Raw genomic sequence first — 16846 nt, 5'->3', positions numbered from 1 at the left:
TGGGGGGGGTTTAAGGAGAGGCTGGATGTGGCACTGAGTGCCCTGGTCTAGTGGTGTTGGGTCGTAAGCTGGACGTGATGATCTCAGAGGTGTTTTCAGGCCTCAACAATTCTGTGATCCGGTGTCATTCTGTGAAGGACTGGTGTGCGAGAGCTGGGTGTCACTTGGAACAAGCCTCGGGGCACAGAAATAAGAAATCACGCGACAATCTTTATGTGCCAGAGTAACCCATAGGACTTCTAAAATGACTATTTTTCATCACGAGACGTCATAGTGAGACTGAGGTGAGGTGATGCTGGCTTGCAGATGTCAACAGAGGATGCTTCATGGCATTATCTGAAGCAGTTTTCTGTGTCTGTGGAGGGAGGAGCGTTCTTTAACAGGTTTCTTGAAAAAATCTGAGATGCGCCCTGTTGGAGTTTCCACGGGTGGTGATGATTCCTTTCCAAAGCATATCACTAATTCTTATTAAAAATAAAAAACACAGAAGAGAAAAAAAGAACCAAACCCTATCTGCCTGATAAATGCCCAGGTCAGTACGTTGAAGGCCGGAGGAGAACATCGTAATCCTATGGCTGTAGTCCAGTTGAGGCCATAAAGTCTCTGCTTCAGACCATGAAGAAGCCAGGAGTTTAGGATTTCGCACAGCATTTTCTGCAGTCAGCACGTGCTCGAGCTGGAACGTGTTTTCGAAAGAGCCGTCCAGCCTTCCAGGAGCAGTTACCACCGTATCACATGTCAAGGTTCAAGTAAATCGCCTTTGCTGTCTGCTGACTTTCTGCCAGGGCTCCCCAATTGTTTTCAGTGTTGCTCTTTCCCGGGCTGTGCTCTTAGCGCGTGCCGCAGGCTGCCGCACTCGCTTGCTTTGCTCCTGAACGTGTGGCTTTCCTACCTGGCTAAAAAATGTCGTCGTTTGTAAGTACGTGAAGTGAACTGCTGCAAGGTTTTCACTCTCCTCTCCCCAGTTTGAGCTCTGGAAATATTTTAGAAAGCTGTACTGGAGCTGACTGAAAACAGCGTCTTTTTCTATACAGAACAAAGTGAGGACTTATTACAGACCTGTTAAAGGGACGTGCAGAAGAAGTCACCAACATGAGTTTTTCCTGCCCTCACGTCAAACTGCCCCAGAAATCCCACGCTGAGCTCTCTTCAGATGGGAATTTGGTGATTTGGGACTCTGCTTGACAGGACCCCCTCATTCCCACCTCTGACTATCATGAAATCTCTCATTTTCTGCTCATATTTGTGGTTGCTTTAACATCTTTAACATGGTGTCCTTCTCTGGGCCTTCCTCCAGCCTTGGTGGTGATGCTCTGGGTTGTCTCTCGCGGCCATGGAGAAGAATCAGGAGAGGAAATAGGAAATTTTATTCCTTAAACCGTCCTCTGTCCTATTGCCGCAGCAGCGGAGACTCTGCCTGGTAGCTTGAAGCTCCCAGGACAGTTGCTGAACTGTTGAGATATTTTTGAGGGTGTTGAAAAGCGTATTTTGCTCTTCAGCAATTCATTTTGTGTTCTGGCTAAAACGCAGTTTAAATTATTTTCTGGGTCAGCAATAGAAAGTTTTATGAGATCCCTGAGATTAAAAAAAGCACTCAAACAACAAAACCAGACAACAAAAAACCCTCAGCCATTTAATTTGTGTTAAAACTTAGAGAAGACTAAAAAAAATACCAAATCCTTGATAGAGGAAGAAACAGATATATGTGATTTGCGGGGCTAGACTGTTCACTTCTCCCACTTCATTTTTTTCTTGCTTGCTGCATATCTCAAAAATGGAAAGACACAGTTAATCTTGGAAGATGAGCCCTTATTCTTATTTTTCCGTGTAAGGCGAGAGGAAAAGGCAAGTAACTGAAAGGAGGAAACTGCTGCAGAGCATGTGTTGGTTTGCGAGGGGCGAAGCCTGTGCTGGAGCGTGACGGCTGCGGGTGCGGGCCTCGCGTTTTATGAGAGGTTTGGTTGTAAAAGGCTGCCTCAATAAATGATTCACGAGGGCATTAAAAGATGAAGGAAATTGCTTATTGTTATTGCAGAGCATCCAACTCTGAACTTTATGGGAATCAGAGGGCCCCGGGCTCTAGGCATTTCACAAACTTTTTTTTTTGTTTCAGCTAATTATGTTGTATTCAATTAAAAAAGTGACGACGTTACAACTGTACGAGCATGGCAAAGTGGTAGACTTGGCCTCTGGGGGGAAAGCTGCTTGTGTAGTTCTTTGTAGTTGACTCTTGGGCACAGTTCTTAAGTAAATTTAATACAAGAAAAGACTGAGGTGGCTTGGCAGATCCGTTTCATAATTGAAAAATTAGGAAGGTAGTAGTCCGAGTAATAAAACCTTGGTTTACACCGAGTTTTTAAGTTTGTGGTCACTCAGACGGGCAACCAGTGGATGCGGTGGGAGGTACGAGGAACAAGCGGTAAATCTGATGAGGGGGCGAAGATATTTTTGACCTCCCATTAGCAGAGCGATGCTGGTCTCTGCCTGCAAACCAGCGTGGCCGCGGCAGCTTAGCGTGGTGCCTGCCAGCTGTCATGGCTCTTGGTTTCCCAGGGTGATTCTTCTGTCTTGGAGTGGAGAAGGCGAGAGGGGTGTCCCTGTACCGGTATGTCCAGGCTGAAAGGAGCAAGCAGCTTCTCCTGCTCTTTCCTTCAAAGCCTTCAGAGGATGCTTCCCAGAGCACCTGGTGGTTGAGGTGTGTGGGAAGGCAGGTACCCAGAAGCACAGGTCTAGCTCAAGCAGAAAGATGGAGTAAAAATCCTCGTCTCCTGCAGCAGGGCCAAGAAAGGGTGTGCTCCGTTGGCAATTCTACGGTGTTTTACTTTTCTCTGCTTTGTAATAACAGGTCCTGGTTCCTTGCATTTGAACTGCTCTTACTGAATGGAGCAGAACTAGTTTTTGTAAGCAGGTAATTGCAGTAATCTTGGTAAACTGCACTTCATGTGACCCCTTCCCATCACACTAAGTACTAGTTTAATGCTGAATGCTTCACCGAATTCCTTAAGTCTTCACCTGTTTCTCTGTGTAAAGATTGTAGCCACGTGGTCCTGGAATCGCGATTCAGATTGGATTGTGGGAAGCAGGGAGAGTTGCTGCCTGCTGGGCCCTTTGCAGCCTGTCGGGCTCTGCCCATCTTCGGTATTTATCAAACAGGAGCGTGGCGCTGGACAAAGCAGTGTGCGTGGCCTTCCAGGAACGGCCAGTTGGCCTTTTTAGATGGCTGGTTTGGTGATTTGATGTGACTCAGTTTCTGTCTCTTGAGGTATTTTCCCTCAGATAAGAAATGAGCTTTAGGTCCACACGTTCTGGTGACATAGTCCTCTTGCCCTCTGTTGTGATCTGGGATTGAACACGTAAGGCAGAGCGCGAAGCCAAGGGGAATGGAGGCACGTTTCTCTGTGGGTTTTTTTTATTTTCACTTCTAATTTTATTTTCTTTTTCCACAGGGTAGGTCTGTTTCTTTAACAACCTTCTACCGAACAGCAAGAAATATTATGAACATGTGCTTCACGAAGGAGCCTACAGTGGCTGAAGTAGAGGTGAGGCCAGCACAAGAGGTGGAAAAAGTTTTTATTTCAAGGGATTGAGTGTGGGGATTCAGTCCAGTTGATGTTCAAGTATTACCATAAGCAGTTTAAGGCTGTCTAGTTTGGAAAAAATGAATGGTTAGCTAGAGATGGTATTGATTAGACGTGGCATTGATTCTTCTTTTTAAAATTTCTGACGTTTTTAATAAAGGTGTTGATGGACTGAGGGAGGGGAAGATGTGTTAATCTGTCTTCTGCTGAAGCACAAGGCGCCAAGAGGATCTAAATTCTGTCTTCCCAATTCATTGTTAATTTTAAGTATTTACCCTCATCCTTGAGCAGTGTTTTATGTTGAATTACGTTAAGGTTGTGATAGCTCTGTAAATTTCTGGGGTTTGCATTTCACTGAGAGATAACCTTATTCAGCGAATTAAAAATGCGTTACCACTTTCTCTCACCACAGCAAGAATATTGGCGGATAGTGGAACAGAAAGATTGCCACGTGGCGGTGCATTGTGGAAAAGTAGATACCAACACCCACGGGAGTGGCTTTCCCGTGGGAAAATCTGAACCCTTTTCAAGGTAAAAATCCCTCCCTGGCTTTGTCCATCAGGCCAGCTGCCCCGTTGGGCTGAGAGGAGGTGGGGACGTCGGCACCAGGAATGTGCACTGACCCGTGTCCACCTCTGTGTCACCCCTCCCAACAGGCATGGGTGGAACCTCACAGTCCTTCCTAATAATACAGGATCCATCCTGCGACATCTTGGTGCTGTGCCTGGTAAGCAAGTCTCTGTCTTCTAGCGGGCGTCAGCATCCCCTAAATGTGGTAGTGTGGTCACCAAAGTCTTCTCCCTCTTCCTGGCCCCTCTTGGTCGCCGACCAAGCAGGTGGACACGCAGTTGTTTTGTCACGAGCGCTCCAGCTGCATCCGTGCCGTTGCAATTTATCCATAGAAATGTAACTTGGAAGCATAATGCGGTCTCCTGTGTCGATGTTGAGCCTGAACAAACCAGCTGGGAAACAGGATACCTATTACAAGTACATGCGCACTTGACAACGTGAAGCGACCTCCTCTGATCAATGTCACCGAGGTCGAATTACGGATATTTGTAAATTCTCCCAGAGAATAAATTTTTTTGGCAGTTATTAGAAAACAGATACATTCAAGGGTGCCGTAATTGGCTGGTAGGTACTTTGTTTTGTCAAATTTGTTATTCTCCATGAATTATTTGCTCTGGTGGGAAGACTTAAGGGTCAGCTCGTAGGTAGAGCAAGTTTTGAAACTGAAATGCTCTCTCAAACTCTCTTTTAATTAGCAAGCGCAGTTACTCAAAACTCATCTTCAATCTCTTTCTTTCAGGAGTGACAATTCCTTGGCTAAATATTGGCATGGTCTTTTCTACCTCATGCTGGTCTCGAGACCAAAATCACCTTCCATACATTGACTACTTACACACTGGTGCTGATTGCATTTGGTAGGTCTTCCTGCGGTTCGTTTTCTTCCCGTTCACCGCGGTGACTCTGTGCAGGCTGGTGTGAGCAGCAGCTCGGGAAGTCCCTTTTGCGTGAATGAATCTCACCGAGAAGGTCCAGCGTGTGCAGTTAAGAGTCCTAATGGGAAAATGTAGTATAAACTTAAGTGATGAAACACCCTCTCCTGGAAGAAAAGTTTCTCTTCCACGCTTCATTCCAAAATATTTAGCAGTAAACTGTTTCTGCTTGAAGCGGTTTAGTCTGTGGAAGGTTTTCATGGTACGGAAGCCAAATGACAGCTAGTCAAGGTAGGCTGCATTTCTCCATCAGAGAAAATCCAATAAATGGAGAGGAAAAGTTATTTAAATAGTGCCCCCTTGTGATGGTGAGAAGCTGGTTCCCTTTCAGCAGCTCCAGCAGTTCCCCTCTGGAACTCTGAACTACAGGAGCCTTCGGCTCTTTGTTCGGTGTGACAGCCTGCAGGGTCCCCTTGGCACCCAGAAGTCCCCGTGGTGGCAGTGGCAGTGTCTGCAGAAAAAGAGATGTGAAATCTTGAGGGAACAGTTAAAGCAACAGCTATTCTCTCTAAATATTTTAAGTTGGAGAAATGTTCCGTATGTGATCATATAAAGGGGTAAAGACTGTGTTACGCTGCAGACCTGAGAGTTTGTCACTTTGTCATGGGCGTTTCATGGCTCTTCTCCTTATTCCATAAATCAGGAATCCATGATCTTTTCAAATAATTTACTGTTGGGGCAAATTGCTGAGCAAGCTACGTGGTCCTCAACCTTGGGTGGCGAGTCTGTTTTCGCTGTGACATTCATCTAGTCTTAAGTGACCGTAAGTTCTAAGCAGAAGGAGGTCAGGGGTCCCCTAATGAAGTTCTGAGGCCACTGTATGTGTCAAAACATGTGCCTCTGGGGATTGAGCAGGCTTGAACGCAGCCAGCCAGAGTTTTAGGAAAGGCCACTCCTGTGTTTTTCCAAGTCAAGAAGAATAAACCCGAAGAAGCCGTTTACCTTTTCTTTATGGCCTTACTTATACGTGTAAGTACAGAGCTTCAGGTGTATTTGTGGTGGTTACTTTGATGAAACCTGGATAATAAGGAGGAATAATTCATAATAAGGAAGAAGCGAAACTCCTTTGTCTGTAAAAGCTGTTCTTCAGCGAGGCTGCCAGGCTGATGTGTTGGGCTAGTTTTCATTATTAACTCATTACGGCTTTTAATATTGCAATAAAGTACCCAACTTTATTGAGGAAAAGATGAATTTAATACCTTTAAGCCTGGCGTAATATCTGGAGTAGCTCTGACAGTATTGCTTTCAGCAGCTGCTTCAGTGATAGCAAAGCAGGCCGCCGGGCAAAGCTCTCCTCCTTCTTGTGAAATCCACCCAGCGTGCAGAGAGCTTCGCTTCCAAGGACAGATCCCTGTGGTACTAAAATCATTTACCTGCAGATTTCTCAGGTCGCTCCCTAATCTCTGAGGTTTTACCTCCTGAAGGATAAATTGGAGAAATCAATTTCTGTGCAGGGCAGAGGTCGGTGACCTAACTTTTTGATTCTGGAGGGATCCTCGGTGCCCATCAAAAGAGAGTAGAAAATCTTATTCTGCCTGAGACACCCAGAAGCCTGTACAGGCAATTTTATAGGTCGATCTGAAATTGCAAATGGGTGAGATTGCAGCATATGCCACAGTTGCAAATTATCTCCCTTCCCCTCGATCCCGGCAGTAGTCAGGCAGTCCTGTGCACTCTCTTGCTGCTTTGCCTGCTCTTTGTCAGGTGTTTCTTTTGTGGCAAGGGAGAGGAGGGACGTGGGGTTGGTTTGGTAAGCGTGGCAAGAAGGACTGAGCAGCCTGATCAGTTAAAGGTGTCCCTGCTCACTGCAGGGGAGTGGGACCAGATGGCCTTTCAAGGTCCCTTCCAGCCCAAACCATTCTGTGATTCTGTGGGTCTACTTTGTGTACTGAGAGTAAAGGTGATCTGTGGCTTTTTGATTGTAGCAAACAGAAAAGGTTATTAAATAAAAAGATCCTTTTGTTGATGCACAGGTAATAACTAGAACCATTTATGATAAAGATAACAGAAGGTGCATCGACGCTCACAAGATGCAAACTTCTGCCGTTTTGGTGCTGTTAGAGCGAACATCGTTCCGTTGCTGATTTCTCCCCTCTGATTCTACAGAGCACTGAATTGTCACCTTTCTGGGTGGGGGATTTTGAGTCTTTGGCATCTGGTGAACACTGTCAGACTGAGTCTAAACAAACAGCTTTCCATGAATCCTCAGCGTTTTACCTAAAAAGAACTGGGGGGGAAAGCTGGTGTTTAATTCCTTTCGTTTAATCAATGCCCTGGGCTGAATTGCCTGTTACTGTGTAGCCGCGGCCCATTATTTACTCCCCAGTAAATCTTTCTTTTCTTTTTTTTTGCCCTCTGACAAAACACCAGTTTCCTGCTGCGGAGGAGAACAAACTTGATGATGTGGTACATACCCTGCTGCAAGCCAATGGCACTCCAGGGCTGGAAATGCTTGAAAGTAACGTCATGGTAAGTTAACGCTGGGAGAGATGTTCCCACGCGACAACCCCGGGAGAACCAGGAGGCTGGTTTGGGGCTTTTATCTTGCACTACAGTGACACAGAGGCTGTTCCTAAAATCTAGTGCCTTCCTGCTTGCAGCATTTGCCCACGTGGCATTTTTTCGAATGAGGCTGGTAAAATGCTGAAATAAAAATAAGCGCCACAGCGGAACAAATGTCCATTTTTAATACCGTCTGTGATGTGTTTTGTAATCGTTTCGTCTTCCGTGATTGACATTTCATCATGGATAATACGAGAAAGCTTAGGATTTCAAAGTATTTTTGGTTCCGTTGTTTGGTTTGTGAATAACAGTTTCCATTTAGTGCATTTAATTCTAAATTTGGAAGCCCACAACAAAAAAAAAACAACCTCAGTGTTAACATCCCTAGCAGAAGCGCCGCAGGAAAGTGGATTCAGCGCCAAGCCTGGAGAGATCTGGACAGAAAAGCGAATGGCCTGTGTTACTTTCTGTAGTAGGAGATGATATTATTTCGAGGTTTTGTGCTTGAGATTGCTTGGCAAGGGAGAGTTTAAACTTCTGTAATTGTCACTCCAAACCGGAGGCTTCAGCATGTGCAGGTGGGAAGAGAAGAATGAGCAGAAGCGGTGCCCGGCGCAGAAGGGGATCTAACAGAAAGTTCTGATTTTTTCTTTTTATTGTTCTTTTGATTGTTTTGCTTCTCTGTCTTTCCAGATCTCCCCAGAAATCTTGTGCAAGGAGGGGATCAGGGTGCACCGTACTGTACAGCAGAGCGGGCAGTTTGTTGTCTGTTTTCCTGGATCCTTTGTGTCTAAAGTGTGTTGTGGCTATAGTGTTTCGGAAACGGTGCACTTTGCTACCACCCAGTGGACAAGTATGGGGTTTAAAACAGCCAAGGTAAGTTGAGAAAAAGGAGTTAAAATGGATTCGTGGCCCTGCCATCTAAAACGACAGCAAAGCAGACATTCCAGGATTGATAGCGTTGTGAGACTAGTAACAACTACGTCTATTTTTGTGGACTCTTAAATGAGAAATAAATAAAATAAAACTAATTTTTTAAAAAAGAGGAGAATGTTCTGCAAAGGCGATCCAGTGTTTTCAGAAAAGCAACTGAGTTAATAATCAACAGCTCAAAACTGCTGTATACTTGAAAAATGTGGAAGATTGTTATGCCTGCAGACCAGTTGGCGAGGAAGCGCTTCAAAAATCCCGTCAGAGCTAATGATAATATATTGTATTATGCTTACTGATTTTTTTTTTAGGTGGTGTTTTTTAGAACCATTAGAATCTCAGGTGCAAGTATCTGGATAACTGTGCTCGTTAGCTCCTACAATAGGCAGAGTCAGTTAATACTCCCAGCTGTAGTGCTCGTCTTTCTCTGCCCCCTCATTCAGGAAAAGCTGTTGATCAGGGCAATTTCAATTTTAATCAACTTGAAAATCCTTAGGTTTGCTGACCAGCTCGTGTCATACGAAAATGTAAATAAAAACAACTGCCCGTTCTCTTTTCACACAACTAACTGAGGTGGAAATGAACAGGTGAATTGTCCAGCCATCATGGTTTCAGCCACATTTCTGTGTTCTTGGACAAAGAATACGTGTCACTAATTGTGTTCCCAACCTTCTCAAACACACTGTGGGTAACAGATGCTATTTTGGTAGTGTTTTATAGCTAAGCCACTAGTAAATTATCATTTACAGCTTCAGACCAAGCGATTAGTAAGTAATTAAATGTAATATATCCACAGTTACGTTTTGGTTCTTTAGGGTTAATGAACTTCTTCCAGCCTGGTTATACTAACTGTATATTAACTTAGTTTGAAATAAAAGGTTATTTTATTACAGATTTATTTTGGGGGACGGTGGGAATTGTGTATGTGGGTAGGTATGGAATGGGAATTCTGAGCTAACCTCTTCTGTCGGAAGGTACGCCGTTATATTAACTCCATGTGCTGTATTTATTGCTCTATTGAACACTTGTTTGATATTGTGAAAATGCCACTCTTGTACAAGACAGAAATCACTATGCAGCAATTAAAAAGCTCTTCTTGGTGCCTCAAAACCTGAAGAACAGTTTCTTTTGATTAATTTTTAAGAACTTTTGCACGTGGTAAATAAAAGCTGACTGAAAATGCAGCAGATCCTAATCTGTGATAACCTGCCTTGGAAAGTGAAGTCACAGCTCTCACAAACTTTACAAGAACCACAGATATGTGCTTATGTCGAAATAACTCTGTAAACACCTGCCGCACTGTTCTTTCCTTTATTTTTTCTCTTCCTTTTTTTTTTTTTTCCCCTCCCCTCTTTTCTTCTTTCCTCAAACTATCCCATGTTCTTAACTCTCTTAAATTTTGGAAATCCTTCCTTGATTCCTTCACTTTGACAAGGCACTTTGCCATTTTCCAAGGCTGGCTGGGATTGTGCTTTTCAGAGGTTGTGAGACGTTCTGTGTAACGAGCAAGATTCCCCTTTCGGACTGTTAAGGAAGTCTGACAAACTGTACTTCTGTCTGTCCGCTCTCGACAGCAATATTGACAGTTTTCAGCTGTTTGATACCTTAACTTTGCTTCCATTCTGTGATATACTGTGACCTGATTTATTTTTTTTTATAGTGACTCTTTATATTACTAAACGATGTTGTTTCATTTCTGTATCGAATGACTGCTCAGTCTCCTTTAATATATGGAAAAAATGAAATTCTACATTTGAAATTGCGTTGGTTTCAGTTTATAAGGAGTTGGAATAAAAGAGTTTGTACAAAGCCTGTGTAAAGGGACAGACAGGTTTCACCTAAACCATACGTGGGATCAGGTTGCTGGCTTTTCAACTACTCCTTAAGAGCCCTCGAAATTTTTTAAACTGAGGATGAGGAGAAGGTTTACAGGTGCGGTGGAAGAGTTTGTGTTTGGAATGGCAAAGGGGTCACAGTGAGGCACTGGGCAAAGTCAGTAAAACTTGTTTAGCAAAGAGGAGAATAGAATATTGGACTAAATGAAGGCACTCTGCCCTCCAGGTGTGGAAAGGAGGAGGAGTGACTGGTTTTAAAGGAGGGCTTTGGTGGTACAGGGCCTACCAGAACCGTGGTGGAAAGTCGGTGCCGTAATACGAGAGGAGGAAGTATATAGTAAGGATGGAGTTGGTCATCCAGTTGGAGCAGCGCTGCTGCACACAGAAGAGGTTACATAAATGGTTACATAAACTGGGTTTAACTGTCACCAGTGACAGAATCTCGACTGTCCAACCAAGATGTTGACAGGGGCTTTAAATACATCTCCCTCCCACCCCTCAAGTTTTAGTTTGGGTAAGGAATGTGCCTTTAAAATGCCACCATTACCGCTCTGCGGTTCCTGTTGCTCTCTCAGCCTGAGCAGCTTTGAGGTGAAGGCAGCTGGGCAGAGGCACAACCAGAAGTGCCCGATGCCCTCCAAACCCGGGCGGCTGCATGGCCACAGGACCAGGCTGGGCAGCTCCGAAGTGAAGCCGTCGGCTTTACTCACGTCTTGCGCGTTTGTGTCCTCAGTGTCGGCCGTGTCGCTCCGCACGGCCGCTCCTCCCGCTTCGCTGCCGGGGGTGCCGAGCAGACACAACCTGTGTCACACCAAAGGAGGTGAGAGAAGCCACGAGGACAGGAGATGTGACGATGATGATCAGAAATGCCGGCGTTCTCCCCCTCACTAGGACAGTGGTTGTGCTGTGGCCACTGGTGGCAGAACCGAAACGACCTCAGTGAGCAGCCAGTCTGAATATCTGCATGAGAAGAAACTCCTCTTGGCGCTGGTGGAGCCCAGTTCCGAATATCATGATGAAAGAGCCGCGCTGTGATGGTGAGCAGAGATTAAGAACCTTGAAAGAGCAGTAAAAAGCAAAAAAGTCCACTGCTGCGGTGTTTCATTTCAAAAGGCAGCCTCGCATAAAACCAAGGAAGCTTGTTAAATTGAGAATGCAGAAAGAAGGGTTAAGTGTTTGCATGCGGCATAGAAATTGTTTAAAGATGCTGTATTAGAGACTCAAAACACATGCACATTGCCTAGGGAAAAAAAAATATTCAAAAAGGCAACCCCCCCGAAAACGTGGCATGGCTAAACACTGGGAGAAAGGAGTCTGTTTGAAATGAGACCAGAAAAACCCCTTGTGTCCGAAGATGAAAATGCAAATAAAACAACCACTCTAGCAAGATGCATGTAAATCCACACAAAGGCAGACCAGAAAGAGATTTTGAAGAACAAGTTCCCAAAGGCCAAAAGAAAAAAAAAAGATGTAGAAAAGAATGACACCAGGGCAATCAACGTGGCTTTTGCAGCGAGGTTGTGGCCCCCAGGCCTTGCAACTTTTGGAAGGATGTACGGGGAAAAGAGATCTGGTTGACAAGAGCCTTTCTGGAAGACTTTTGTCGAGGTTGCTCAGAAAAGGCTTAAAAAAAAATTAACCTGCCCTGGCTTGAGAGGGGAAGTTCACGCACTGAAAACCAAACAAGTTTAAAGAGAAGCAGAGGATGGGAACGTGTGGTCAGTTTTTATCGTGGAGGGAGTTGTCTTTCTGCGCTCTCCAGGAGTTCGTACTTAGACCAGTACAGTTCAATGTATCTGTAAATAACCTAGAATGGGAAGTGAATAGCAAATCCAATCCTTTGTGCTGAAGATATTAGTGCTAACGGCAGCAAAAATGAAAGCTTGGAGGTGTTACAGAAAGATTTCATGATACTGAGTGATCCGAGGGAGACTAGGGCTTGGTAAATTTTAAATGACTCGGGAGTAAAAAATAATCCTCCTTTAACAGACATGGTGACTGGCTCTGCATGAGCTCTTGCTACTGAGAAAAGAGATCTTTGGATTCCTGTGGAGCTGCCAGCGGAGTGCTCTGGAGAGCTTAAAAAACCCACCTTGAACGTTAGGAATTGTAAGGAGGGAATAGAGAAGGAAGCAGAAGCGTCGCTGTGGCCCTGGGTAGGCTCTCACTGTGGCTGCGGCTTCCACACTTGAGCACTCCTGAATCCCTCACTGCAGAAGGAATGTGAAGGAACTAGAAAAAGCAATTAAAAGTCTCTGTGTTAAATATAAGAGGACTACTCAGCCTGCAAAATGAATGACCGAGAGACAGACGACAGTAAGGCCAGGTCACGAGCAGCAGGGCGGCGATAATTACCATCCGAGTGTTCTCAGTCTCTCGTAATGTTGAAGAACGTACCATTAAAAGAAGTGCTCAGGCAGCAAACAAAAAGTCTTTTTGAAAGTCCTTACTTTTTTGGTACTGTATGGAACAGAGAACTGCACGTGGGTGCAGAAATACACCTAAATGCCCAGTTCCAGTGAGTTGAGCTGGAGCCTACCTTGGGGCTTTTTTCTTTTGGGTTTTTTTTGTTTGATTGGTTTTTTTCTTCAGCACTGTGGCTTTTTATCCTGGCCAGGGGTGTTGCATGTGTGGGCTTTTGTGGTCTGGCTTGGAGTGGCCGTTCGTACCCAGGCTTGGACAACCTGCTCAGCAAATTTAACATGGAACAAAATTTCTCCTTCCTCTCCTAAAAGTGCAGCTGTTCCGGCCCCAGACAGGCTCTAGCAGAACCTTCAGAAAAATATTTTCCTTACTGGAGACCCTCTCTTGAGTACTTTTTGGCCAGCAAAAGTTATTAATCCATTTCATGATAGAACTTTGTTATCACTTTAATGCATGTGATCTGTGCTATTAAAACTAATGAATTTTATGATAAGTTTGCTCTGATAAAAGAAACAGCAGGAGCATGTAACAAGAGTTACACAATGGCAAAACAACCATGAAGTTTTATCTTTAATCTTCATTTTTGTTTGTGAAGAGGAGGTATCTGATAGGCTTAACCTGTAACTGAAATGACACCTTCACACTATGCTCCAGTATTAGCATCAGCTGAACCTTCTCAGACGTGATACAAACCAAAACGTACCTCTTCAGACACTGGAAAAACATGAGGCTTTTCCCAACTGCACAGTAAATTGAGGAATTTGCCACATAGAGAATTGCCACAAGGGTTGAAGTTACCCAGATCCCTCGGTTTGTATTGACAGGACCAAAGGATGCAACTTTAAAAGCTTCCACAGAGGGGAACTGAAACCTCTTTTGCCCGTTGGTTCTTTTCCCTGACATCTGCCCCTCTGGCCGGTTGTTGCCTTGAGTTCTTTTGCACCTGCTCTGCCTTTGGTGCTGTAAAAGGTGGAAAAATGTCACAGTCCTGGTATTGAAGCAGGTCACAAGACTGGACCTCACTGGGTGGCCGAGAGCACAAATCGCGTCCGGTGAGCTTCGGCGACTGGCTTTCTCCTCTTGGCCTCCATGGGAAAAGAATCCATAGGGAGGGAATTTTAAGGTGTACTTGGGTGAAGCGCGTGCTAACCTATGCCTGGGCATCCTCCTCATCTCCATTTTTCTCATTTTCTTCACAGCTCTCCTATTGCTTTTGCTTTTTTTTCCCCCCACTGCTCAACTTTGATTTTCCTTTTTTTTTTCTTTTTTTTCAAAAAGGATGTACCTGAAACGTGATGACACTGGAATTTGGTTTCAGTCTTTGTATACACAGGCTTTTCTTTGCATTAGCTTTCCCAGTAAAGCGTGTTAGGAGAAAACAGCCCACAAGTTTATTTCTTGGCATTAACACCACTGTGCATCTGCAGATACTTCTTTTGCTCTCTACTAGTGACTTTGAAAGAAAATGAGAGTTAGATACAGCGGGCACTGGGGTATTGTGTGAGAAAGCAGTTCTCTGCACCTCTCTGGTAGGATGCATTTGGTTTAAGTTTTGGAGTTTTGTTCTGCGGCATCGGTTCACCTAAAGCACGTGAAGAAAATCATCTTCCCTAGTCTTTTCCATGGGAAGACCCAATTCAGCAACGCACCTGGTTTTCCACTGACAGGACTGGTTTATTATGTGTTTATTTCAGTGTGAGGTGAGGAACATAGATACCTTGCTTAATTTGGACTACAGAAAGTTCTTACTTTTTGTTGTTTTAAAAGGGTGCCTTTTGGTACATTGAATTCATTCCAGATAACTTTATTTTTAAAATCAGCTGCAGAACTAACGTGGCAATTTCTGTCCCAGGAAATGAAGAGACGACGTATCGCCAAACCATTTTCAATGGAAAAGTTGCTTTATCAGATTGCAACAGCAGAAGCAAAAAAGGAAAATGGACCGACTCTGAGTACGATATCATCACTTCTTGGAGAGCTCAGGTAACGAATTGGGGGCCTGTTGTACCTATTTTGTTTTCATTGACAGACTCGAGGTGGATGACGTAAGTAACCCTTTTGGACGTGTGTCTTTCCGCCTCCTTAACCGAGCGAAAGCCCTGCCACGCATGGGAGCACTTTCCTTCACCGTGTCCAGCGCGAGGGTGCCCATGGTTAGGATGTCCCGCTCTGAGAACTCCCTACTCTGGGCACCATCAAAAAACTAAAACTACAGTTTGCCTGGAGGTTTTATTCTGTTGATTTTTGGTCCCGAGAGTCAAGGTTTCCTGGTATGTCGGCTGGGCTACTTGTTGCCAAACGGTTAGATGACTTCCTTGGGGTTTTCAGCCTCTTGGCATCAGTAGCTGACAGTCCACACCTGTCCTGGGTTTTAGCACCAGGAACCCTTGTCCTCAGCATCAGAGTTGTTCCGCTGCAACTGCAGGAGGTATTTTGTGTACAGAAAGTTGTCTCGATTTAAACAGCTCAATAAGCGACCAGCTTACACGTGGGTGCTAACACATCTTGCATTAGAGCTCGGAATGTTTTAAAGAAAACAAACTTGTCACTTCTCTCCAGTATTAAGGAAACATGTTTAGGGTTTCTCTTGAGATAGGTAAAAAAAGAAAATATAATGTTGCCTGGCTTCCTGTATAATGATCTTCTCTTTTGTTCCCTACCATGTAGTTGCTACCTATCTTTCAAGTTTGTGACAACTGGTACTCGAGATGTCAAGAAAGTTTTGATGAATGGAATCTACAAACTGTATTTAAACTAACTAGCATGTTCATTTGGAGAATTTCCAGTGACATGTTGAAGGGGAAAACAGCCCATGTGTTGGTTTAGTGTTCAGAAAGAAATATAAAGAGGTGTGCTGACTGCTTTACCTGCAGCTGGTTCCCCTGTGGGAACAATCACTTCCAAGTGCTTTTTTTTTTTTTTACTTTTTTTTTTTTTACCTTGAAGAGGAAAAGTCTGCAAGTATGAAAGGTGAAACAGAGATGTTGGTGCTTGCTGTTAGACCATCACATCGACCTCTATCAGAGTGGTTCTCAAACTTGTTCTTACGCTTAGGTTGGAATTCTCTGGAGGATATCGGTCCTTCCTGTGGCTGCTTATGTAAAACAAAATCTCAAACAACAAAACCTGAAAAAAAACAACCAAAGTGGAACACTGTACCATTTCCCCCCCTTCTTTGTTCTGTTTTGCTTGTTTGTTCTGTGCCTTTTGCCGCCTCCTCTCCTGGTCTGCCTTGGTTGCTCAGTTTGCCCGTGCCATTTGTTTAGCTTGGCTCTCCACCCTTCTGCAAGCTGCTGTCTGCTGGTGAGCTTTTATATTCCCTTCCATCTGCTCGGCCCGCTCCGCACTTGCTGTCTTGTGCTCCGCTCCGACCCGACCTGCTCTCTCCTAACGCTGGGCAGTTCAGCGGAGGAAGAGGTTCCACCTCGCGAACTCCGTGGGTGAAGGGCCCGGGGCAGCCGGAGGGCTTATTCTGGCTTCCTAATTGACATCTCCTTCTTCTTCCCCTGGGCGTACAGCGAGATCTTCTTCGTCTTTTGGCACAATCACTTGCCCTGCTCCCCTTTTCCTGCCTGAAGCACCTCATGGCAGCAGGTCCTTGGTTCATCTCTGCCTCCTGATGAAGGTGGCTGTGTTACTCCTGGCAGCAGCGGCTCCTCCTCCTCCTCCTCCTCAAGGTGGCTTTTGGCAACTTCAGGAATGACAAATCATGTTAGCCACAGCTCCCGACTCTCCATGGGGCCCCGAGCAACCATCGACCTCCAGGAAGTACTCGGCACTCCCCACTTCTCTGTGGAGCAGTTTGAGAACCACTGGCTTGATACGGTGGTCGCTGTTCAGAGCCGGAGAGAGCTTTTGCCATTAGGCAGCGCTTCTGTGGCGCTGGCTGGGTCTCACCACGCGTTAGGGAACGGCACCAACCTCCAACAACACTCAGGGCTTTGCTGTGTGGAGCTAAGGTTGCGGTGACGGTGGTGGTAAAAGGGTGATGATTTTATAGCTGGCTTGGCGGTGGTCCGAGGCGATGCTAACGTCTGATTGTGTCAAACGTTCGCAGGGACACGGAGCTGAGGCAGCG

The 16846-nt window shown here is 45.0% G+C and overlaps 1 protein-coding gene across 1 annotated transcript in view; it reads left to right on the top strand.

The window, feature by feature from the left end:
• JARID2 (jumonji, AT rich interactive domain 2) overlaps positions 1–16846 on the top strand; it is a gene marked incomplete at both ends in the record, with an annotated part of 30962 nt that overhangs the window by 13955 nt on the left and 161 nt on the right. Inside the window, 8 exons of the mRNA XM_009869906.1 lie at positions 3447–3539; positions 3991–4109; positions 4235–4305; positions 4888–5004; positions 7443–7546; positions 8273–8455; positions 14621–14751; positions 16826–16843. Of these exons, the coding sequence (XP_009868208.1) occupies positions 3447–3539; positions 3991–4109; positions 4235–4305; positions 4888–5004; positions 7443–7546; positions 8273–8455; positions 14621–14751; positions 16826–16843 (836 nt within the window). The remainder of the gene's footprint in view (positions 1–3446; positions 3540–3990; positions 4110–4234; positions 4306–4887; positions 5005–7442; positions 7547–8272; positions 8456–14620; positions 14752–16825; positions 16844–16846) is intronic.

Source organism: Apaloderma vittatum, unplaced genomic scaffold, assembly GCF_000703405.1.
Source record: "Apaloderma vittatum isolate BGI_N311 unplaced genomic scaffold, ASM70340v1 scaffold3685, whole genome shotgun sequence".
Lineage (NCBI taxonomy): Eukaryota > Metazoa > Chordata > Aves > Trogoniformes > Trogonidae > Apaloderma > Apaloderma vittatum.
This window is presented reverse-complemented; position numbering and strand designations above follow the sequence as displayed.